Below are 25,645 nucleotides of genomic sequence, written 5' to 3' on the forward strand. Positions count from 1 at the left end.
AAAAAGTAGATGATTGCAATTTTTTTACCTATTCTAATTAGATAAATCCGATAAAAAAATGGGAAACCAATTTACGAGTCCGCTTGTACTTAGCATAAAACAGACCTTTTTTTCGTTCTTATTCGATTATAGTTTAAAGTTTTCTCGTAATAATAAAAATTGTGTTAAATTTGTCTTCCTTGAAGCTTCTGTCTAAAGGCAAAACTAGCGAAGTAGTCATAAAGGTTCAATTAAAACAACTAAAATATCATATGCAAATAAATAGTAAATATGAACTTCAGTTTACACGATAATTTATTTGGTATCGCCAAGTTATTTAAAAATAAAGATTTTTAAAAACCGTATATTCATACATGCTATCATATCTTATCCTGTAATAAAATATGACAAATGCGTATTTTATATCTATACGTCATATATTCATAACCAAAGGAACACATTATTAGAATTGGCAGAAGTTTTGAAAGAAGGTATTTCAAAATGTATTTTTCGGGAACAATTTTTTCTATAAAATATGAACTAATAATATCTTCTTCCTCTATATATTATAAGTTGTAATCCCGTTCAAAATTATTACTTGCGTTTTATAGTCATCTTTGTCAAAAAAAATTATAAGAATGAAAAAAAAAACAAAGATATCTTGATTTCATTTCCTAACGTTTCGTTTTGTTGCGGTTTGTTATGTACAGTGTATAAAAATTTCTCTACTTGGAACGTCTAATTCAGGAAATCACGCCAACAGCTGCAGTGGTGCCAACATTTTAATTATGAATTTTCCTGAATTCTATCAAAATTTATAGTGAAAGGTTTTTCTATTGCTAAAAAAAATTGTTAAAGTAAGAAGCAAAGGTAAATTAAGTGAAATTATTATATTTAAGATGCTTATTATTCCATTAAATCCTTTGGATTTTATAGATTTTCTAGTATCAGACAATTATTGTAGGACGCATAGTTAATATAAGACGCGTTGATCAATTATTAAAAGTTTGAGTTATATATTTATTAACAATTTGTGATGAGCGGTCGTAAAAGAGGTAGACCGCCGAAAACACCCAATGAGCGGGCTGGAGGCAAATTTAATTATCAGCTTCTTAAAAAGCCGAAATACTTGAGCAAAGCAAACGATTCTCAAGTAAGTACGCCTTCAGCTTCACGTGCCTCTTCGCCACAGGAAAGTGATGGCAGTCGAATTATAAGCCGCAAATCCAATAGAGGACGTGGACGAACTACAAGTTCATATTCAAATAAAAGAAGTAAGTAAATTTGTTATTGGTCTCTTTTGATTGAGTATCCGCAACAGATACAACTCGTCAATTTATAATTAATAAGAACATCGAGACTCCATCGTCAACAGGACTAACTAGCCTACAAGACAGTGTAAGAGTTACTCAAAAAATAAACGATTATTTTGTTGTATTTCCAATATTTAGTTTTGTTCACGCAATTTAGCTTCTGTTTATCGTTGGTTCTGGTTAAAATACATATTTTCAATGTACGGAGTTGAAAGGAAAAATAACATATTTTTCACAGAAAAAAAAAAAAAAAAAAATTTAAAGATGAAGGAAGCAAACCTAACCATTTTGAGTGATAATTTTACCTGATTTTTATTAATTTCTCTATAGGATATTTAGAATCAGACAATATTTAAAAGAAAAAGAGAAGAAAGTACGACAAATTTTTTTCTTGAACATCTTAAATATCTAACAGAGCCTTAGGTGAAGAAGTAAAAAAATCTTTTATATCACTTTTTCACTGAAGTCAATTCTTTGGTCTCTAAGAGACGAACCTCAGAAGTAATAAGTATTTCATTGAATCATTTCATTTTTTAGATTTGTCTTTCTTTATCTAAACACTGAAATGCCAACTAAAAATAAGAAGAAAAAAGAAAGATTGTATGAAATTGAGAAAAAAAAATGTGAAGGCAATCCAAAGAAACAACAATGACAGGCGACTAAAAGGAAATGTTTTCGCTTTTCAAATCCTTGGGTAAAATATTTCTTTTTCGAAGGCATTATTTGATATAGATATATATATATATATATAAATTATTAAAAACACTGTTTTCATATGGATTCAATTATGTAGGAATGGTGAACCGTTGAATGAAAAATACGTTTTCTTACTTGTTTTTCGCCTATTTTCTCTTTATGACTCCATGCATTTCAAAACGTTATCGCTACCGAAGATTGTTAAATTGATCTAATGTTCAACTTCCTTGCCTTTAGATTTTATTGACTTTCTTCTCCTAAAAAACTTCGGAATGGATTATTTTTTTTTCGAATTATAGTTTTTTCCTTCCGAATGTCATATTTGTTTTGAGTTTACTTACCCTTCAAACTAGGATTGGAATACAGTTTCATTTAAATTTTTAAAATTTTTCAACGAGGATCATCTGTTTTCATTATATTTCAAAGGTATTGTTTGAAAGTCATTCATGAACGGATAATATCATTCTGCTACCTATCTGCCTGTTTTTCCAATCATACACTCTTCTCTTGAAGATTTAAAAAAAGTAATGAGCGTCGAAAAGTTTCGGACAATATTACTAGCATCAAATGCGCTAAGAATATTATTTCCCTTAAATATTCAAAGTAATATAACAAATTAATAATATTAATAATGATACTATGTTGTCTAATAAAATCAGCGGGAAGTAGGGTATTTCATAAATATTTCATGCGAGAAAAATTGCATTCATTCCCCATACTGCATTTTTAGCAATTAAATTCATTCTTCCGTTTCACCTCATTTCACAAAATCCAACTAAAGTTTACTTGGATTATCCTGGATTACATTTTTTATGAAAAAGTAAAAAAAGAATCCTGATTTCAGTTTTTCGCGGAACCCAAATCAATTTTCTTAGAATTGAAAAATGTAGCTTTGCTTGCGATACAATTTTCACACGTACCTACGTTGTTTTAAAAATGAAAGAAAAAAGAGCGAAGGTCTGTTATTATAAAATATCTCCATTAGAATAATAAAAATTGAAATTTGAAATGACCCGTTCCTGTTCTTTATTGCTTAGCGCGGTACTCAAGTTGACTTCGGTTTGCGATTGCGGGTTGATCTTTTGGGTAAACACGGAATATTAATCTAATTCAGCAACGTTGTCATTACAACATAGAAGCATCAAAAGAGTTAGACTGTGAAATATACTATCGTCGCAGAGAAGAATGTGTCCTTGGTATAGAGATCCAGCAATTCGAAAAGTGATAGTGTTAAGGAATAATGTGAAAGAATAAAGCATTACGTAAGTTGTAGTACATTTCAGCTATGGAATAGTGCAATAATGTTTTACACGATAGGATATATAGAACATTAGTTCAAGAGTGCGCAAGCAATGCAATGGTCTAGCAAAGATAATATTGATATAATGCGGAGGTCCTATAAAGTTAACGTTACGCTCTGAATTTGAGTACGACAATATAACTAATGTTAACGAAACAATGTGATAGCACTTCGGTATCGCCGGGGGTTGTTTTTAGTAATGTGACTCTCATGCATCAAAGTACAACAACGCGTAATATAAAATGAATCAATTTTTTTTTTTTTTTTTTTTTTTTTTGTAATCCAGCGGTCGTTAGAAGAAAAATGATATGGAAAGTTAAATGAAGGCCTATAACTAAAGTAGGCCAATATCCATTTATCATCCATCCATATAAACAATATGGGCATTAGTTTACCACACAATGAAAGTTTCGTACAACAGCTTTCCGTCGGTCATCACTTGTTTATTTAATATACACTATGTACTGAAACATATATAATAAAAGTTGTAAAGGTGTAAAAAGATAACATTAAAAATCATGTGCGCGACATTGAAGAAATAGTTGTTTTTGTTTTATTGAGTTTGAAGCCCTCACTAGACATTATTGTCGTAAATATTCAAAAAAAAAAAAAAAGTTTATTAAAATGAATATTTTCAACTTTTTATTATTTTTAAATTTAAATTTTTGTCTTTAACAGGCTACGAATCTGAGTATCATTATGGATCAGATTTTGGCGATACTACGGATAAAAGTGATGATGATATATTATTGTCAAACACTGAAGAAGATAGTATTGATGGAAATGAAAGTGAATCAGAATTCTCCGTTTGCAGTTTTACACAGGGTGGTGTTGGTAGACTTGCTAGGCCACCTAGCCCTGATCCTATTTGGCTGCAAGATCGTGAATTTAGCAGTCTGGAGTTACCTGAGTCCTCTCAGGATCTCTTAATTGATAACATACAATTAATGGACGCTCTTGGTGTATACGAAGTACTAAGAAGATTTCGGCATTTAGTCCGGTTATCACCATTCCGATTTGAAGACTTTTGTATAGCTCTTGTATGTGACGAACAGAGCGCCTTACTTACAGATATACATATTATGCTTTTAAAGGCTATACTTCGCGAGGAGGATGCGCAAGGCACGCATTTTAGTCCTCTTGATCAAAAAGATAGTGTAAATATAAGCCTTTATTTAATTGATTCAATTACTTGGCCGGAGGTTTTAAGAAGTTACGTTGAAAGTAATGAATTATTCGATAAGAACGTATATGATATATTATGTTCTGCGGAGTATCCCTTTACTTCATCAATTAATCGCATTAAAGTCATTCAGTTTCTTACCGATCAGTTTTTAACTACAAACGCAATTCGGGATGTAATGCTGCAAGAGGGTCCAATACATTACGATGATCATTGCCGCGTTTGTCATCGCTTAGGTGATTTACTATGCTGCGAAACTTGCCCAGCTGTCTATCATTTAGAATGCGTAGATCCACCGCTTTTAGATGTCCCAACTGAGGATTGGCAGTGTAATCTTTGTAAAGCACATAAAGTTTCTGGCGTAGTGGATTGCGTTATGCCTCAAGAAAAGCAAGGTGTGCTTATCAGGCATGATAGCCTAGGCTTAGATAGGCATGGACGTAGGTTTTGGTTTATCGCTCGTAGAATTGTTATCGAAGATCAGTCTGGCAAAAATATTTGGTATTATAGTACAGTATCAAAATTTGAGTGCCTTCTAAATATTTTGGATCAACACGAATTAGAGGCTGGACTTTATGCACAATTATGTGAACAAAAAGATGAAATCATTCGTCAGTTAAATATAACTGCATCTCTCACAAACGAACACAAAAATAACAAAAAAACTTATTTCGAATTTGAGAATTTCGTAGTGAAAGATGAAAATGCTATGGATGACGATAGCGATGAATTTAAAAGTTACCAAAACACAAGTGCAGAAACAAAGGAAGATATCAATTCTAAATTGCAAGAGTTCAAAGCAATTTCTCAACCAAAATTGCACAAAGGTGCGCATGGAGATTATTTCAAATTAGGAATGGAGAATACATTTAAGTCGTACGTTAATCAATATGCATCAAACTCTATAGCCCTTAACAAACCGCAACGCAATGAAGAGAGAGATAAGCGACGTCATTTATCGCATAAATTTTCATTGACTTCGGCATCGGACTTTAAATGGATAGGCGCGACAATGGGTACGATTGATAATATTATAATAACGTTGCGGCAAACATTGATCACGTTTGAGCAGAATATCGCAGCTGCCTTTCTCAATCCAAATTGGAATGTTTTAAAGAAAATATGGACATCAGCAGTTATGAATTGCCGCACGCCCACTGAATTCGCTACTGTTTTGCTCTTATTTCAGGCTTCGGTTAAGAGCGTTGTGTTTGCCAATGTATGGCATGAACAGTTGGGTCATACAACTTTAAGACGCATAACTGCGGCTGAACGTGAAGATCGCAAAAAATCGGAAAAGCGTGAGAAGAGAGAACGCGATGACGAAGAGGAACGAAATCGGTTAGCACTTAATTATATTAAATATACGCTTGGTCTAAAACATCAGGTATGGAAACAAAAGGGCGAGGAGTACAGAGTTCATGGACAGTGGGGATGGATGTGGTTATCATCTAGCCGACGTTGCACTCGTTCGCGCCGCGTACCTACTGTAAGACATATTATCTTGCCTCACAAAATCAATGTTCATTACACAAAAAACGAGGATATAGAGGAAATTGTGACCGTAGACCCGCGCACCTATAAATTTATCTTACAATGCGAGAAGTCCCGTTCTCAGGGTTTTGATTACAATTATTTAGAGAACTACAAAGATATTAAAGTTCAACCTATGAATTGTGAAGATATTGCTCTTATTGATGTTTCAAAGTCTCTGAACATGCCAGGAAGATTATTATATCCAAAAATTGCAAAAAAAAGTTGTTTAGATAATTTACTATCTCGTCGCGTACAATTGAAAGAGGCCGAGGAGCAATTAGGAATTAAAGCGGAAGAACATGATATTAAGGTGCCGTCCTCTCCAGCATTCAGTTCAGCAGCACGTTCTCATCAAACGTTTTTGGAAAAACGGCTCCTACGATTAGAATCGCAAAAGGCGCATCATCATGCGGCAAATAAAAATGCGAATAATAAAAGCGTAAATTTAGATCTCGTTAACTCATTAGCGAAAAAAATACAAGTGGTGCGATTACAATTTAGTCAACTGAATAGATTCGCCAAACAATACCGCTGTTATACGAAGGAATGTAATACAAATTCTAACGCTGTCTCCCAAATAACCCAAAATACGTGTTACTCGCCTTTATGTATGCAGAAGGCTCGGGCTAAGAAGGAATTATTGGTGCTTCTGCGGAAAGCACATACTGCTGGAAACGGTTCTAAAGAAACAGTGGCTGCAATCCTTGGTGCAGTTAAGAAACCTTCGATATTGGAGCAAAAGTTAATGGAAGGCAAAAGAGATTTGCTACCATTTGATGAATCTGATGACTATAAATGGTTGGACGAAAGCCCTTTGGACTTGTTGAATGATTGGGAGCAAGCTAGGAATGTAGCGATTGCTTACGATGAGAAGCTATTAAAAGATTGCTTACTATCAAAAGAAGAAATGATTGGGATAACGAAAGTTGAATCTGTGGAAAGTAGCAGAGAGGGGTTTGGTGGTGAAGAGAAAATTGATTTCATAGACAATTTGGATGTATGCAGTAATGTTGAAATAGAAAGTTCGGAAACAACAGTTGATGGATCACTTAATGTATCTTCAAATATGGCACCCGAAGATGTCGGTCAGCAATTTTCAAAGAAGATTACAAAAACTCCTAAAATAAAAGCCAAGGCATATATTGGCACAAAAGATATGCTAGATCAAACGATGACCAAGGATGTAGCGCAGAAAAAGCAAAACCGAAGATTTCCCATACTCCCGCGAACCACCAAACGTGAAGATATCAAATATGAAAAAGAATTCTATCCTAATGGAAAAGAGAAAATTTATTCAAGCTCATCTTGCCGAGGTCGCATCTATTTATGGCACGATACTTCAAAGCTGTGTCAAAAAAACAATTCCGATGATTTGACTAAGAAACCTGCTTTATATTCGAAATTTCCGCTCATTTCTAATTTCCTCACACACAAGCAAAAAAGAAGTCTCTTAATCCTGCCGCGATACGAAGTTCTTAAATTAGCCCGTCTTGGAGCGAAAGTACCAGCTTGCGGTTTTCATCATTTAGCGAAAAATAATCAATTAGTTTGGCCATACCCGTGTTCTAGACCGCTATTTAAGACTTGTTGGTCATATCGTACTTGCAATGTTACAACTCTCTCCGCAGTCGCCTTGCAACTACGCGTTCTATGGTGTTGCTTGCGTTGGGATGATATGGCCGCTAAGCCACCTTCCGCCGATGGAAAGCATCAAATGACTACCGAAAATGAAATAGTAACATTAGAATTGCTGAAATTTAAAACTGGGGGACGCTATGGCGAAAGAACTCAATATCTGCGACGTAAGGTGGTAATTCCCTTGGAACTACCAAAAACAGTTCGAGGTAAGATTTACAGTTTCTTTAGGCTATCACATTGAATATTAGATTATATCGTTACATTGCAATCAATCTATCACATAATTGGGAAAAACTTATCCGATATTTCGAATGACACTGTAACAGAGTGAAAAAGACTAATCTAATTTTTGACGAGTTTTTTTTGGGATGAAAGGAAAGTAGGAAAGAAGAAGAATGAATATATCCGAGGAAGTTCTTTAAAAGTGTACATTTAATTATCAAAAAGAAGAGAAAAGGGAAACAAGCGAAAGTATAGTGTGCCATGGCCACTTGGCTTCTTGTAGTTATTCATATAGCGACTTTTCAATATAACACGGTATATGGGCAATGATCGCACATCGGTGTATGCAATTTCATCAGAATTTCGCAAAAAGGTGCGACCTTTATGTTGAATACAGAAATACATAGATATTGGCGGACAGTGTGACCAAACAATTTGGATCGATTCAGAAAATAATTTTGAATCGATTGGCATACTAAAAGGTGAGTCTATCTCGGATCATTCTACGTGTCGCATATATCCGCAGAAATTTAATATACCCTCGTACCACAACTGGTCTAAGGTATAAAAACATGTTTAGAAAAATATATCTATAACACAAGAAGTAAGAACATTATAGTCGGACAAGGCTGACCATTAGATACCTACACCTACCTTAGATACTAAAACCTACACCACTTCGTCATTCATTAATTGCTGTCGTAATAAGGCAAAAGTTACACGTTATACATTATTTTTATGTAAAGGCACACGTTTCATGAAAGCCCGCATATGACAAGATGCCAGTGATGTCACTTGACGTGATCCTTACTTACAAAAATTGATCTACTTGTCAGAGATTTTAGTATTTTTCACTTATTTCCGTCGCAAAAGACCGCAAAATTAAACATTGTCGCTGTGTAAGAGCAGGCTTTGTTGGGATCTACATAACAGTGCTATGTGACCCAAACCCCCTATGGCTAATGTTTTTGCTAAATTGATACTATGGCGCAACTTTTCTCTAAATAGTTTACTATTCTATACAATAGAGAATTGATTTGTAGATTGGGAAGAACAAGAAATGGATCCACGTGGTGGTGCACTTAATTTTTAATGTTAAATTACTATTGTGGACTAATCTTCAACATGAAGCAGTGAAAATTGAATCGTTTTATCATATAAAAAGTCAGTTTTTGTCGGAATGAATATAGGGGAAGAGATTCAACAAATTGCGCCATCCGATCCGAAAGTTTTCACATCAGTTTGAAATGCCGAAATACTGTTACTAAGCGGTTTTTGTGGTAACTTGTAATTTCTCTTCATGTAGTAAATTTTCACCATGAGACATTGTATAAAGTGTGATCGAAGAAGTTGTTCGTGCTCAACTATTTTCAATTATGTTTTTACTTGAGCCAAAGCATGTCACTGTACAAGATTTCGCCAAAATATCTGAGAAATGGCGACATGTGCAGGTTGAATATAAAAGTGTATAGACAGACGTCAAATGGACAGATAAGTTTACATAAAAAGGTGGGTCTACCTTAAGCCATGCTGTGTGTTACATACGTCCGCGTACCTCGTGACCCAAGATAGAAAAATCTTTAATTTAAGGATCCTTGCGTTTCTATGCGTTTTTTGATGCAAGCATGATTCGAAGAAATGAGAAATCCGTTTAATGGAATGCGTTTAATTTGCATTCCTACCGCCAAAGAAGTACATAGGAGGCTTTAATAACACATGTTTTCGGTGTCATTGGCGAGTATTTGGATGAAAAGGCCCTGTTCTATCCAACTCATACGTATTGCTCTCCGGACTGTTATTTTAAAATTTTGAAAGCTGCTTGTGGTCGGTCCATTTAGAAAAGTCGTTCCACGTAAGGAATATCTTAGACACATGCTTTTTTCATCAACCAGAGAAATCGGCAAGAAAATGTATAATTCCCAATAGCCATGTTCATAACTGAAATCAGTGTCTTCCTTATAAAAATTAATTTCTTAATAATAAGTTTTTTCCACACACTCTTGAAGGTCCAAAGTACCTATATGGCAAAAAAAAAAAAAATTCTGGGAAATTGACGGTGGTGTTACGCATTATGGAGGTGAATAATTGAAATCGTTCCTAGGATTATTTTAGCCAAGCTTATTGGACGAAAATTGATGTTTAGTTCTTTTTCGATTAGGTTTACTACCCCAAAAAAAGTCTTTTTTGTAAGCAATCGAAATCTGGCTTTTGCGTCATATTCTCGGAAAAAAATATTAAAATTTCTCATATTTAATTACTATTAATGTAAACGTATTATCATGTTCGTTAGAGGTGACCTCTATTCGTTCTGGACTTCGGAAACGGAAGAGAGCCGACTCACCTCAACCGACAGAGCCGCAAATATCCGAAGAATGGGTAGACGAGGACAAATTAGAATTGTGGGAAATCAAATTTATTGGCGAGAAAGCTGAGAAATCGAAATTGATGACAACGCGGGCTTTTGCACAACGTCAAAACGAGGCGACAAATAGTCAAATGACAACAGATAGCACTTTGAGTAAACCTTCAAATGTCACCAAACCCACTGACGACGTGAAAGAAACTGTAGATCAGCAAGTAAAAATTCAACGAAGTGCAAATGTACAGAAAAAGTCGAATGATATGTCTAGAGCATCGACGCAAGGTAAATACGAGACACCTTCGTTTTTTTAAGTGTTATAAGAATATTGTCTTTAAATTGCAGCAAATACACAAGCAATTGGAAGCCGCCGTGTTATCGTCAAAAATCCAGACGGTACCACAAGGATAATCCAGCAGTCACCTACTTCATCTTCAGCGCAAAAGTCGGGTTCAAATACTTCCACTACTACATCTTCCTCACAGCAAATTAGTAGCGATCATGCTAAACAAAATACATCCCAGCTAGTAAAAGCATCGTCGTCATCAACTCCTACGCAGCCTCAACAACATAAAGTTCAAATAATAAGAGGGTCAGACGGAAAGGTAAGCGTTCGCGGTCTCAGTCCTGGTCAGCAATTGGTCCAAATGCCAGACGGAAAATTACATGTATTAAGTACAACTGTTTCGACGACTTCCTCCAACGAGGCGAACGGCCAAAGTAAGCAAATTGAATTTTCTGCGCCTTTCGTGAATAATTTTTTTTTTTTTTTTGTTTTTCCTTTTTTGTTATTTATTAAAGCTATTTTGAATAAAAAATTATGTGTTAAAAGCCAATCGTCACTGTCAAATTCACCAGTCGTAAAACAAATAACGGTGAAGCAGATCGCAAGAGGTTCCAACGTTCAGAAGGTATTATTAATTTCAACTTTTATTTTATTGCCTTTTTTTTTTTTTATTATTATTCTCAGTTTGTTCAGGTCGAAAACGGGTTTAAAACCCTTAAACATATATATTTCTCTCTCATTTGGTTATACTATCTATATCCTTACGGTATAGGCGATGCATTAAGTTTACCAAATGCTTGTAACACAGAAACTATTCTCCGTCAGCGTAAGTAGTGGAATCAAGTTTGACTACAATTTTTTCTTATCAGGTTAACTTTTAAAATGAACAAAATCGATTCGTGACCCCATCATTAAATTCTAATAGAACTCATTATTTCTCATTTTTTAAAACTTTTCCTCAATAAAACATCAAATACCAAAATCGAACCAATTTTTGAAAGGTCATATGCGCTGAAAATATAAATATCAGGGAGTGTAGTGTGTAGATCAGTATGAGTTTTAGTTTGTAAAGTCAACTTGAAGTGGAAAATTCTGTACCCAAGTTCGCAAGGTCTACGATTTTCCATTTTTCATTGGCATAATATAATAATGATAATAATAATGACAATAATTCAGAATCACTTCAGAAAAGATCTCAACCCGATCGTCCCTCGGCGCCGTGCGCCTTGTTTTCTTGTGTGTTTTGTATTTTAATGAAATTTCGTGCACTAATCTGTTTCGATCCACGGATGAACATTGTTTAAAATGGTTTTGGCCGAAACCATTTTTCGACCGTTTGCATGCGCTGGGCTGTATCACACTATAGTATTTTTACTTGTTTTAATAAAATGTTGGTGTTCCTCCCAAAAGTCATATTAGTATGTGTGTAAATATGATTTCCAAGTTCTGTGTCTTTGGTGCACACTATTATTGTTGCAGACTTTTGGTAACTCAAGCTGAACCTGTTACTGATAAACATGTCATTGTGTAGCAGGAACACGTCAGACTTCCATGTTATAGTTCTATCGCTCTATGTGTAGGTCTTATGTATTTTCCTCATTTTTTATTGTCCAAAATAATTGAAAGGGTCGCGACAAACTTAAACATTTTCTTGCACATCAAGATGATTGTTTCAAATCAAAAAAAAAGGAATTACCGAGAATCTCGGAGCTAGCAGCATTTGCATGAATAGATTGCTTGTGTTTCATTTTGTTGCGCTGTTCTTCCTTCGTCCACCACACCGCTAATGGAATAAAAATATGAGTATCGCAACAACTGTTTATACAAATAGGTTTTGTAGTTGTATGAACGAACAATCAATCAATCAATCAATCAAACAATCTGGCATTCTTTTTGTTTAATTTGTTCTCGGTTAAGTGAAGTTGAAAATTTATTCGAATTATTTAATCTATTGATTAGGTGGCGAGTCCCATTAATCAAATTCGAGGCAACGTAAAGGTGGCAGCAACGCAAGTAAACCATCAGCCAGTGGTCAATACTTCTAGTGCACCGAAAGTGCTATCAAGCGTTGGTCAAGTGACAGCTACCGGTTTAAGTGGTACTAAAAAGATTTCGAACAATCAAAAGTTGCAACAATTAGTTGTACAACCTGGGCAAAAATTGTTAGTTGGTCAAAATACTCAAGGACAAAAAGTGATTATACAACCTATACAACAGCCTGCAGCAACTGCAAGCAGTTCTCAAGTTACGGCGACTGTTCAAACCGTTACGAATCCGCAGCAGACTCGAACCCAAAGTCAACAGCAGCAGATTGCAACTACAAATCAGACGCCAACGCAATCGCAAAAAGTCATACAGCAAATCGTTAATACCAGCAATGTTCAACAGCAAATCGTTGTTGGAAGCCAACGAATAATACTAAATCCTGGACAAACAATTGTGACGCAAAGATCAGTTCCGCAAAATCAAACGCTGCAGGTGGTACAATCCAAACCGGCGCAACCAACTTCGCAATTACAAACACATATGATAATGTCTCCACATCAGTCCACGCAAATGCAGCAACAAGGCCCGACGAAAATCATTAAACAGGTTGTAATGCAACCCTCACAACAAACACCTGCTATCAATGAAACGCAGTATTCGCAAAGTATTTCAAAAAGTCAACAACAGTCTTCTAATAATTCATTGGACACTACTAGTTCTAATTTGGCAAGCAATCAACAACAGATTATTGTACAGAATTCGGCCTTAGCTCAGCAATTAGCGCAAGGAAAATTACAAGTGGCAACAATTAATGGCCAGCAAGTAATAATTAAGCCGCTCGGCAATAATCAGGCTCAAATCGTGGCCCATATTAAAACGCAAAGCGATGGTAATGCACATATCGTAACAAGTACGAATACTGAAAATCAAACATCTCCAATCAAGAGTACAGCATTAGCACCGCAGGTACGAGATTGACCTCTCAAATATAATCGTTAATGCACTTTTTTACATACATTTATACACACTCGTAATTCTGAAAGGAACAAAAAAAAAAAATATGCATTCATGCCATCATTAATCGTTGGATTCATTTTACAACAGAAAATATTAATTGATTTCATTCAGTAAACTGAATGTTGTTTCTAGTTAAAATTCCAAATCGATTTGAAAACTTTTTTCGAACTTAGACACGCAAACAAATTGAGCTAAATTTTCATTTTTAAGACTGATTTTAAGATTGAGATAAGCGTAAATATCCCCTCTTCGCCGACGAACGCAAGCAATTAGACTTCCTGACGATATTACTTACCTAAGTATAAATCATTAGCTTAAAAATGACTAAGAAAATGTTTACCGACATGCAATGAATTGAACTTTGACGTTTTTATGCAAAGCAATTGTACCTTATTGTACCCCATTTATAAAAGGAAAACTAATTAGTTAACATGCATTATTGTGCAGGAAAATCCTCAAACGGTGCAAACCATTTCTATGCAGCCGGTGGAGCAAGTGGCTACTCAGCAATCGGTTATGTCGATCGAAGAAGGCTTACTACAAGGCCAACCTCCTGGTACGATTATCAAATGTGTAACTGCTCAGGTCATACAAACCGAGCAAGGTCCACGCATTGTCCTTCAAGGTTTGGTAGGGAATGACTTTACGCAACAACAATTGGTACTTGTCCAGCAACAAGTAAAACAACAATTACTAAAAGGTAAGATTCGTTTTAATTATATACAGCTTTCCTAACTTTAAAATTCGCAGTGAAATTGCTCTCAATTTTTCCGCATTATGTGTAGCATTTAAATGACCATAACAAAAATGTGTGGCGTCATCAAACGAGCGTTCGGTGTTAATAAAATTATATTTGGTCGTGACTGAATCTTTTATACCCATCTAAATTCTAAATTTATTCTACAAAAAAAATAAAATAAAATAATAGAACTAAATCTTCATGCCCAATAATATGGAGAGGGCTGAAGTTGATTTTTTTTTTTACCACAAATCCTACACAGTTGCGCAGAAAGACAGATGGACACGTGCATTATAAATTTGAAACTAGTCAAGCATTTAAATATTTTATTGAATTTTTGAAGCTCGCAAAAGTATTGAAAAAAAAAAAAATTGCACCTTGACACGCACTATAATATTAGATAGGCATGGCTAATTTTTTGCACGGACGGAGAGATAAACGTGCTTAATTCGATTCAGTATTTGATACTGACCAAGAATATATATGCCTTGTGGGGTCTCTGAAGCCTCCTTCTCGCCGTTGAAAACGTTTTGCCAAAATGAATACATCCCTCATCCTTCCGATGATGGATATAACAACAAACGGGTACAAGAAAGCAAAATAATTTGTTTAAAAATAATTTCGCCTAAGTGACTGCTTAAGGTCTTTAAAAAATTTAAGACCAACTGCAAGGCATCAATTTCTTGTTACTATTTCACGTAAAGCCGCAAAGTGTACAGTAAATCATTAAATCATAAATTATAGTAAATCAATAGTTTCCCAGGGAAAAAGTCTAATCGTGTATTAAATTTTCCTTTCAATAACTTAACTGGGCCATGAGATGCATGACGTGTTACACTATCATGATATTCGTCAAATTGGAAATCGTACAAGTACGTCTCGAACGATGTTTCACATAATCGATTTTTTCGACGAAAAATTCACAATAATCGTACTTCTGTACCGCACATTATCAATTCAGGTTTCAAAAAAAAAAAGGCATAGATGTGGAAATTAATTTCCGGCTGAAAGTGCTTGGGATTGCTTTATAAGACCCTCCCACCTTCCATTTATACGTTTCGCCATTTTTTGGGCGTTAGACATAGTTTAAATATTGATGTTTGCACACTTCAACTATTAGCTATGGCAAGCTACGGTCACTGCGTCGCAAAGTGCAAGGAAATGGATGTTAGCAAGCAGCACTTTCGGCGCAATGTGTTAGAATAACACTGTGTGTTTTAAAGTTGAAAAAAAGCTTAGATGAAGAAATTCAAATTTTTGTAGACGAAAGTCCAGTACAAACTCAAAAATAGCTTCCCGTACGGTTGGAGGACGATAAGCCGTTCAAGTTCGATTTCGTACAATAGGTAAAGATAAAGAAGGAATAAAAATGGGCTTCTCATGTGCTAAATCGAAGACAGTGAAAATCGAAGCTTTGATATCGGCTTACTCTTGCCAAGTCGGTATAAGAGGAAGCATAATCTTTATGAAATTATTATGGGCGATGGAAAATGAATTCTGTACGCCAATCGTTAAGTACATAGCGGCGGAAGCTTGGTAGCAATGAATGTTCGGCTTTACAAATAATCTTATCTGACCGTTTGACTTATATTATAATTTCTTAAGGTTCGGGTTATCGTAGCATTTCTATTTCTATTCATCGTCGATGATGATAAAGCATTTGTTCTCGAATTAAATGGGAAAAATAGCTCCCTTTTTTTTTTTGTGCGCACATCGCTAGACGCCAAAAAAGCCTATGGGGTAGAGTAGCATAGACGTATTATTTTAATAGGGGGGAGAGGTCAAGCAAGGTATTATCCTCCGTTGAGCAGCGAGTTGATTACCATTACCTCGAAAATGGAAGATTCACTTTGCGCTCAATTGAAATGAAAGATTTAGTCAGAACGGAGTATATGTCCTAGTAACGATCGGTGACAGTACGTTTTTAATTAGTAGTACTGTTAATGTAGTATCGCTTACGACCGCTCTTGACAATGTCACGAAACTAAACGAAGTACTTAATCAAACTGTTCTTCTTTTTTCTTTTTTTTTTTTTTGCTTTTCTCCTTTTTCTCTCATCTTTTAGCTCAAGAATCAAGTGGAAAACAAGGTGTTCTTGGACCAACAAAAATCTATATAGCAGTGCAACCATCAAACGCAATAACGCAACCACCACCTTTAACTCCTGTACATCAAACTCAACAGCAACAAGTGAGTCATTGCTAAGTTATAAGTATTATTAATTAAGTTATAGAAATTCTCATTATATATATATATATATATATATATATATATATAATTTAATTAGCATCTGAGAAGACAAGGTAGTATCTACCCGATAAAACAATTGCAATTTTTTTCTTCATATATATTTTTTAGCATAAAAGACTTAACTATCTATATGTGGGTGTGTAAGTACGGTAAAAAGGCTTAAAGATTCTATATATTCGTCCTTGAGACCGAGTTGATGAAAACACGTGACAGATGGACAAATAAGATAAACGGCTTCATATCATCTCGTTCGATATTTCATGAGACAACGACGAATACTTACGAATGTCTGATCAATGAGGAAAAGTACGATAATTTGCATTAGACTTTTAAAAGAAACTGATCGTCGTTTAAGTTAAAACTTAATATATGGCTTTCTTTCCCTCTTCAAGGGTCCTGACACATTCTATCTCTAGAATTAATTATGTTATTCTTCATCTTTCGATTTTCGTAATCAAATGGGATTTTTAATTGTCATCTGAGGCGATTGCTATGGAACGAATGAAATCGAAATAAAAACCTTCAAGTGTTTTTAACGCGAAAAACTCTTTTTTTATATTTAAAGAAAATGTAATCTACAAATAAAAATTTTAATTTGAGAATATACGCACATAGTATAGCAACTACGCACTATTTCTACCCAAATCTGAACTCGGCGTGAGGAGGCGTTTTGTTTATTATTTGCGTAAGGTGTAACAGAATAAAAACAAAGCTTTTTTATACTCACCCTTGAAGTATGGGGGTATTCCCATTTTTTTTTTTTTTTTTTTTTTTTTCATAATGGATGTAACACCCCAAAAAAAATGCCTCAGAGACCCAATAAAGCATATATATGCTTGACCAGAGTGAAATTCTGAGTTGATTTAGCCATGTCTGTCCGTGCGTGTGGTGTTTGTTGTTGGCAGTCTCTTAGTCGCACAAAAGAGAATATCGTCGTTAAATTTGGTAGAAATATTGGACGGTTTTGCATGCAGGTTGGGCAAATGAGGAAAATTGGTCAGAGCACAAGCCCGCAGTCGAGCGTAAACTGAACGCAACGTCATTTCTCTTAACAAAAATGTGCGAATTCTTTGTTGTTATGCTGTCGCATAAATTCTATAAGATAAGAAGGCTGAAATTTTCTATGCTTACTCCACTATTTTCATGCAAATATGAAAAAAACGGCCACGCCCATACAAATTTACAAGAGAACACATTTTGTTTTTTTCAATTTTTCGAGCTTTTGTGCGTATTTATCATAAGGCAAACAAGACAGAATGTTTAAAACTACTTTGTACATTCCTCAAATGAAGATATCTGCCTAAAAATGGGTTAATTCTGAAATGGATTTGGTAGACACCGCGACCTGGTGGATTAGTTTTTGCTTAATAATACCACCGATATGGGTATCAAATAAAAGAACTTGGAGATTAGAATGCGAAAAGCATAGTGGTGGGTATACGAGATTCGGCCCCCCCCGACGAATACAACTTTCTTACTTGGTTTTCCTGTGATAATTTTCCTGAGATAGAAGGCAAGTTGATGGAATAGCAATACTCGAGGACGTTTTTGAGCATATGCTCACGTGTAAAAAAAAAACAAAAGATTTTTGACAAATATTAAAAACTGGTAATAGTGGAGCTAATCGCCTCTCTGCAATGCTGCAATAGCATGCACCTATGCCAGTAGCCATTAGAAATGTCGCCATGTTTTTTATGAAATTAGTCATGTCACTCATAACATAGTCATGCAAAGTCATTTTTAAAATTCTGTCGGCGATATCTACTTCAAAAAGAAATTTACATGTTAGGGAAGACTCTATTTCTATGATAATAGTTACTATTGAATATATGGCACCGCCAGGTCAATATGCCATCCAATCTGCTTCCAAAAATTTCCAATAATTTTTTCAAAGTTGAAGGCTAAAGCTTCAGTTTTGCAACCAGCAGAATATTTACAACCGATCTTAACCAGACGGATATGCTCAAATCGATTCAGAATTTGATGCGATAATATCGCAAATATATATACTTTGTGGGATCTGTAAAGCTACACGCCAACCCACATCCTTCAGTCATGAATATAAAAATCACACGGTGTAAAAATGATGGGCTCTTGTACAAGACTCATCGCATCCGTGTTTTTAAACCACAGTCAGAGTCCGTCTTTAGATTGTGCCAAAGTAGCATACTTTACAAGCTCGCTCTCTCTTGATGAAATCGGGCAAGGAAATGTACAATTTAACGCAATTTTTATCAACTTTGAGATATCATATAGTTTGGGCTGCACCTGCTTGACACCTAAGAAAAAACGCTCCAAATTTGCTTGACAGTGAATCCATTAATAGCGAAATTCATAGTCAACTTCAGAAATGTTATCTCAAATTTTTAATTTTAACCTTGTAGAACTAATGAAAATTTTGGAGTCATCCTCTCAGCTTTATATTTCCTCATAGATCCGGTTGATGAAGCCACGTTAATATATTCATATGTATATACACCTGCGAAAGGCATCTGTTATTGTATTAAACGAACAAACAACGCGTTGCAACTTTCTATGAAGTGATCATAGTACATAGGTGATCTTTTGGGGAAAAAGTCTGAAATATCAAGGAAAAATTTTTGTTTGTTTTTCAGATAACGAATTTTTCCCCCATATTCCAAAAGATCGGAAGAGATGTTGATAGACATTAAGCAAAAAACATTTTTTTTTTTTTGAAAAATTTACAATACTGTGTTACTTCTTAAGCTTTTTTTTCCCCCCGCGCAACATTTTGGTGATGGTTGGGACGAAGTAAGGGAGGCGGCTTGTGCCCTTAGCTTAGTGGGCTTACGGCCAATCGTTAAGCGTTATTATGCCGTCATCGGCTGAGCACTCACGGTAACCGCGAACCAAAGTAAATTCTACCGCACTTGGGATTTGAACTCGCGAACATTGACTTGGTAATCGGGATTTTTACCTAGTCGCCTACTTATGCCGGAGTAGATTGTCACTTATCAAGCACTAAAAGACAACACTAAATAATTATAACCCAGGCCGGGCGGTGAGTCCTATCGAATAACAAATTAGGAAGGTTAAGAGTGTTAAGATTTATTCTTATCCTATTTTACTATAACCGTTTTCCGCTTCTTGATTATTTTACAGAAGTTTTAAATTTCATTGATAATATTTATCAACATTATTATTAAAAAAGTATATAGTGTGCAATGACCTCAAACTGTGGACCATTTGAATAATGGCCATAACAAGCGGAATCGAGATAGAGAAAGCATATACATCCTGAAAGTGTATATCTAGTGTGCTTGTTGAACTATATGTTGTGGATGTTAGTGACAGAGGAGGGGACAAGTCTAGAATACGCCAATCCTCCATTCAGCAGCGACTGCCGAATAAATGAGATGAGGCATAAAGTGTCAATGGTGCATTTGTTGCAAGCAATGAAAGTACACTTCTCCCGACTATCTTAAAAGCATATATAATTCTTACATTACAAAAAAATTAGGATGAGTATCTCTTCAGTGCTGCAATTAATGCAAGTAAATATCGCAATAGATTTCGTTAACGTCTTTTTCAACGTCTCAGATACACTTGATAGATTTTCCGATTGATAGGAGTAGTGGGAAATGTTAAATACGTTGGATGGCGACGGGAGAGATAGTAAAAAATTATTTTATTGGTGTCTGCACGAAGCCGAACAACATATATGAAAGAATAATTGCAATTGTTTTACGTCACGTCTAGCTTTGTTTTAATATATGGCACTATCAGAGCCGAAGGGCATAACAGCAACAACAACAACAACAACAACAACAATATATGTGCGTTTTGTTAGTTTAATTATTTTCTACTTTGGAGAGTTGGAGTTTATAACAGAGTTATTAAATAATATGTTGTGTGCTCATTAGCTGAGAATTAATATAGAATTTGTGTATGTTTGTAAGAGAACATCAACTTTTATGTATACATACTTTTTCATGCTGTTATGCCTTTTGGACCGCAGATATACTCGTATATACTAAGTTGACGAATTATTATATTAAATAATTAGAATAATCATAATTTATTAAGTATGAGTGCATTTTCTCAACATAAGATAAATTTAATTTTCATTTTGCGTTGTCGGATTTTAGGTTAGATTTATATTTACAATCCATTACGTGGACTGACTTAATCAACGCATTTTTTACTTACTGCGGTCTTTCTTTAATGCATTTCCTATCTAACGTAGACAGTCGCTGAATCGCTTTAGCCACACGATTAGCAAAAAAAAAAAAAAAAAAAAAGAAGACAGCCCTCTAAAGTTCACTGCAATTATTTCATTTAGTATTTAGATCTGGCGAACGTATGATGGTAGATTTTATAAAATACTTTTCCGATATAATATTTGGTCATGAAGTTCGAAATATTCTTACAAGTGCTTTAACAGTTTCTCTTTATCTTCTTCTTATATTATAATTAAGAATGTACGCAGTGAAGATTATTCCACGGTGCGGTAGCGATTCTTGCCTAAGAACACTCTCAGATAATGTTTACTGTTATCTTAAAGCTAAGTTTTCCACTGTATATTCAAAAGATTAATCGATTAACAACGAATTAGTGTTTTTTTTTTTTTTTTTTTTTTTTTTGCTGATCATTTGATATTACGACATGTTTTTCGTTATCGTTCGTTCCGAACTTCAAAAAGATAGGTGTAAGAAAAAAAGAGTATTGTGTCTGTCCATAGATGTAAAAAAAAAAGAAAAAAAAAAAAAAAAACGCAAGAAAGCAAATCAATATATTTTCTTATTTTAATGAAAAACATATATATGCGTATATATATAGTATATATACATATATATATATATATATTCCAAGCAATGATTTATCATCAGGAATTTAAATTATTAACTTTATCTAAAGAGTACTAAAGATTTAAAGATAAAGAAAACTTTGTTAGGGATTAGAAAATTAAGCCTGTACAGTGACTTCAAATGTGCTTGCCAATCTGGCATTATTTAAATTATTAAATTATCATAATTAAAGCATAACGAAAGCAACAGAAGAAATTTCATTAAATATTAAAAATATTCGAAATCTAAATCAAAGTTTGATTAATTTTTGAAGAGACGTAAAAGAAGAGCAAAATCAAGTAAGAAAATTACAAAAACACTTGAGTTGGAGTCACCGACGACGACGACGACAACAATAACAACAATAACAACAACAACAACAAAAGCAAAAGCCACAAAAAGTTTAAGAATTGTGGGCGTGTGAATTGTGGCATTCGGTACAATTTGTATGGAGTACAATGCCTTCTTCTTACAAATAACTATCATAAACATTTTACTTTAAATCAATATCGACTCGACTATGGATTCTACACCATGCCTTGTGGATGGATGAATCCAAAGGAAGCTGTTAATGTGATCGACCAAATCAAAATCAACTTTTCCGCCGTAATTGTTGCGTGAAAGCGTGAAGAAATTGAGATAGAGATAGACATAGAAAAAGAGAAAAAGAGACGGACATCGATTTGTCATATTACGCTAATCAAGCATATATACACATAAATGCATGAAATCTTCTTCTTCATGTTACAACCGAAAGGTCAAATATAGTATACTCGCATTCTTTAATGGATGAATGGGTGGGTGGGTGGAAATACAAAAAAAAAAAAAAAAAATCACCCTTAATAATAATAGTTTCTGATAGTTTGTTCCAGAGAAAATTTTTAATTTTATCTAACATGATCTAGTGAAGACCTTGTTTTGCATTCTCTCTGCTTGCTTAGACGTCTTCATTAGAAACTTGCTTTTAGTACAACTTACAACTTGCTTTCGTGATACTCAATAGTACGCAACGAAAGACAGTTGATTAGCGGACGATTCTGGATGAATTCAATTTGTATGTCCCTTGTATTGATAAGAAAGTTTAGTAAGAAAATTATATTCGACTAAAGCCAAATCATCTCTTAAATCCTCCAACTTTTTCTTAAAAGTAGCACAACCAAAAAATTAAATAAATATCGATATTCTATAATATTGGGTGAGCGTGGCTGATTCTTTCAAAAAACCTAAATTTTTCCTTTTGCTTTTGACTACGTTTCCGATACCAACCTGCTGGCAATAACAGCCAAATAACAAACATATGGACAAATATGCCTAAAATGGACTCAGTATTTGATGTCGATCAAGATCGAATCTCTTGAAATTTCCTACCGGGTGTTGCAAACGTTTCGGTAAAACAACTGTGCCACCACGTGTCGGTGATGGCTAAAAAAGAAAAAAATAAGTAGGAAAGTTTTATTCGGTAGGGGGCCGAATCTCGCATACCCAGCACTATTGTAACGCCCATCATAATTAAATTATAACTAACACACTTTCTCGCATTCTACCGTCCAAGCCTTTTCGTTTGATACCTATGTCGAACGTATTTTTAGAAAAACATTTATTCACTATGTCGTAACGTCCACCATAATTAATTTTGAATTGGCACACTTAGCTTTTCGCATTCCAATTTCCACCCCCTCTTATTTGATTCCTATATTGATGATATTTTTAAGAAAAAATTTATCAACCATGTCCCAACATCTACCATAATGAATGTAGAATGAACACACTTGTCCTTTCGCAATCTACTCTTCAAATTCTTTCATTTGATACCCATATCGGTGGTATTATTAAGCAAAAACTAATCCACCAGGTCGCGGTGTCTACCAAATTCATTTCAGAATTAAGTCAATTTAAGGCAGATAGTATATCTTCATTTGAGAAATGTACAAAGTAGTTTTAAACATTTCGTCTTGTTTGCCTTATAATAAATAAGCTCAGAAGCTCAAAAAAATGAAAAAAAGGGAAATGTGATCACTTGTAACTTTTTTGTAGGCGTGGCAGATCTCATCGATTTTTATATAATGATATACGTGATGAGTAGAGTGTTTTGTATAGTAAATGTGGAAAATTTCAAATTTTAAAAACCGATAAATTTTTGTTGAGAAAGACGGAGTTGCCTTCAGTTTATGCTCTAGTGCGGGCCTCTGACCTGACCAATTTGCCCCATTTTCAATACAAACACCGCATATACGGACAGACATGGCTTAATCTCTTCGTAATTTCACGCTGATCAAGAATATATATACTTAAAGGGTCTGTGAAGCCTCCCTTTGGGAAAATGGATGGAAATGGCAAGCGTTAAGTAATCAAATTTATTTTTGCTATTGAATGCTGCTAAATAAGATATTTATAAAAAAAGGTGTGGACCAATTTGTAAAAGCCACGTCAAGGTGATCATCAACTTTAACTTAATATATGTCGTATTCCACATATTTGCACTGTTTATCTAAATCTGCTCCAGTATCGAGCAAGAGAGAGAGAGAGAGAGAGAGACCATTCCATCGTTGCAGTCAGAGTTCTTAATAAAGGTAAAGTTTTCTATTATCGTAGCTCCCAAGGGTAGTTTCGTTTGATATTAATTTTTTTCCTTTTTTTGTACTAATTTATGATTATCGTAAAGTTTTTTACTTCATTCAAAATTGACAACTTTACGAACATTGCGATTAGAGGCAATAGTTGCAGAGTTACATTCGCTCGCCGATATATTTATCATTCTTGTAGATTTTGATACACAATTGCCGATTTCAAATCACATATAAATCTTTTACGGATTTTCAGGTAGGTAGGGTGTAAAGGTTTTGCTGCTCCTACAACTTGATCCAAAATTTCAACGATATTAAATAAAAATGTATGTACAGGTGTCATATCAAATCAATCACACAATGAAGTTATTGTTTCACAAGCTATGCGACACGCGGCGACCGATGTACAGCTAAAAATAAATTCAAGCAAAAAAAAAAAAGTAGAAAAACCGAAGCCAAGGTGTTCCAATATGACATGAAAACAATTCACTGTGACGAGCAAAATTTACGAGAAAAATATCGCTTAGGTAGAGGATCAGATCGAAAATTCGCTCCAATTTGTTCATGAGTCGTCAGTCAGGGAATGTTGAACTATTTATCTTAGATTAGTTTTCCGTGCCTCAGATACAAGAAATTGCTTTCTACTTAAAGCGAAATTCTCGAGTTTTAAGGGGAAGAATCTCTAATGAAAATCGCATTTCAATGCAGCAAGTAAAAATTCTCGTTTAGAGGAATCCATGATAGACAACGGTGTTCTGTTGATCCCCCTTCAATTATTGTTAATGTTATTTCAAAGGGAAGTATTGAAATACCGAATACTATAAGTTATAATTAGTAATCTATGCAATATATAAATATATGTATATAAAAAAAAAAAAAAAGAAAAAGAAAAAAGAAAGAATATATATGTGACTGAAGGAGGTGAATAGGAGAAGAGGATAGTCGTTAATTGATTCAGTGATTACTACTCGTAATGATTATTTAAAAATCATTCTCGTTACTAATTTTTAGAGCAATTGTATATATTTCGATATTGCTTCAATATTTTGAATAAATGAATCGAACATCGCTGATTCGAAAAACGATGTTTTGTTTTACATTGCAAACGAACAGTAATTGCCCTAATTAATTATGAATATAAATTTTTAAGAGAACAAAAATCGATTATTCTAAGGTAAGGTTTATAGGCGCCTAAAAAAAAAAAAAAAAAAAAAAAGAAAAAAAGAAAAAAAACAAAAAAAAGAAGCAAAAAAAAACGAAAAGCATACATCGGACTCTGATTCAAATCATCTCAGTCTCCTATGCGGGCAATGTGTATAAAGAAAAAAAGTAAATAAATAAATAAAAGAAAATATGTTAAGAATTTATAACTTATTGTAAATTTCATAAATATTATATCAAAAATTTAATAAATAAAATTAAAAAAACAAAAAAAAAAAAACGCAAGACAACCTTATTATTATTAATTGAAAATTTATGGAATTTCCTCTCTTTTCCGAAACAAAAAGACAATCGATTTTTTTAATTTTTTTTTTTTTTTTTTTTTTTTTTTTTTTTTGAGTAGAGTGCGCTTAAAAGTAGTGGAAAGGTATAAGAGTCTCTTTATAGACGTAACTGAAAATTTTGTTCGTGCGATCCGCTGCTGCTATTCTCGTAGTAAGAATATCTTGCATGATCTGCAATCCCAATTTTTCGCTTTCGCTAGTTTCCAATTGTGAGCGCAAAAGAGCGGGAACTAAACATAATAAGCAATTTCTCCAAAACCACGC

General features: G+C 34.2%; 1 protein-coding gene across 4 annotated transcripts in view; it reads left to right on the forward strand.

The window, feature by feature from the left end:
* Positions 1-812: 812 nt before the first annotated feature.
* The window catches only part of LOC119632694 (nucleosome-remodeling factor subunit NURF301), a 30,173-nt gene continuing 5,340 nt past the window's right edge, over positions 813-25,645 (forward strand). For all 4 annotated transcript variants that reach the window (XM_038025730.1, XM_038025731.1, XM_038025732.1 and 1 more), the window contains exons 1-9: positions 813-849; positions 916-1,253; positions 3,967-7,851; positions 10,158-10,511; positions 10,572-10,946; positions 11,028-11,137; positions 12,472-13,464; positions 13,963-14,215; positions 16,320-16,444. In XM_038025730.1, the coding sequence (XP_037881658.1) occupies positions 1,016-1,253; positions 3,967-7,851; positions 10,158-10,511; positions 10,572-10,946; positions 11,028-11,137; positions 12,472-13,464; positions 13,963-14,215; positions 16,320-16,444 (6,333 nt within the window). In that variant the 5' untranslated portion in view covers positions 813-849; positions 916-1,015. The remainder of the gene's footprint in view (positions 850-915; positions 1,254-3,966; positions 7,852-10,157; positions 10,512-10,571; positions 10,947-11,027; positions 11,138-12,471; positions 13,465-13,962; positions 14,216-16,319; positions 16,445-25,645) is intronic.

The sequence above is a fragment of the Glossina fuscipes genome, unplaced genomic scaffold (assembly GCF_014805625.2).
Source record: "Glossina fuscipes isolate IAEA_lab_2018 unplaced genomic scaffold, Yale_Gfus_2 1, whole genome shotgun sequence".
NCBI lineage: Eukaryota > Metazoa > Arthropoda > Insecta > Diptera > Glossinidae > Glossina > Glossina fuscipes.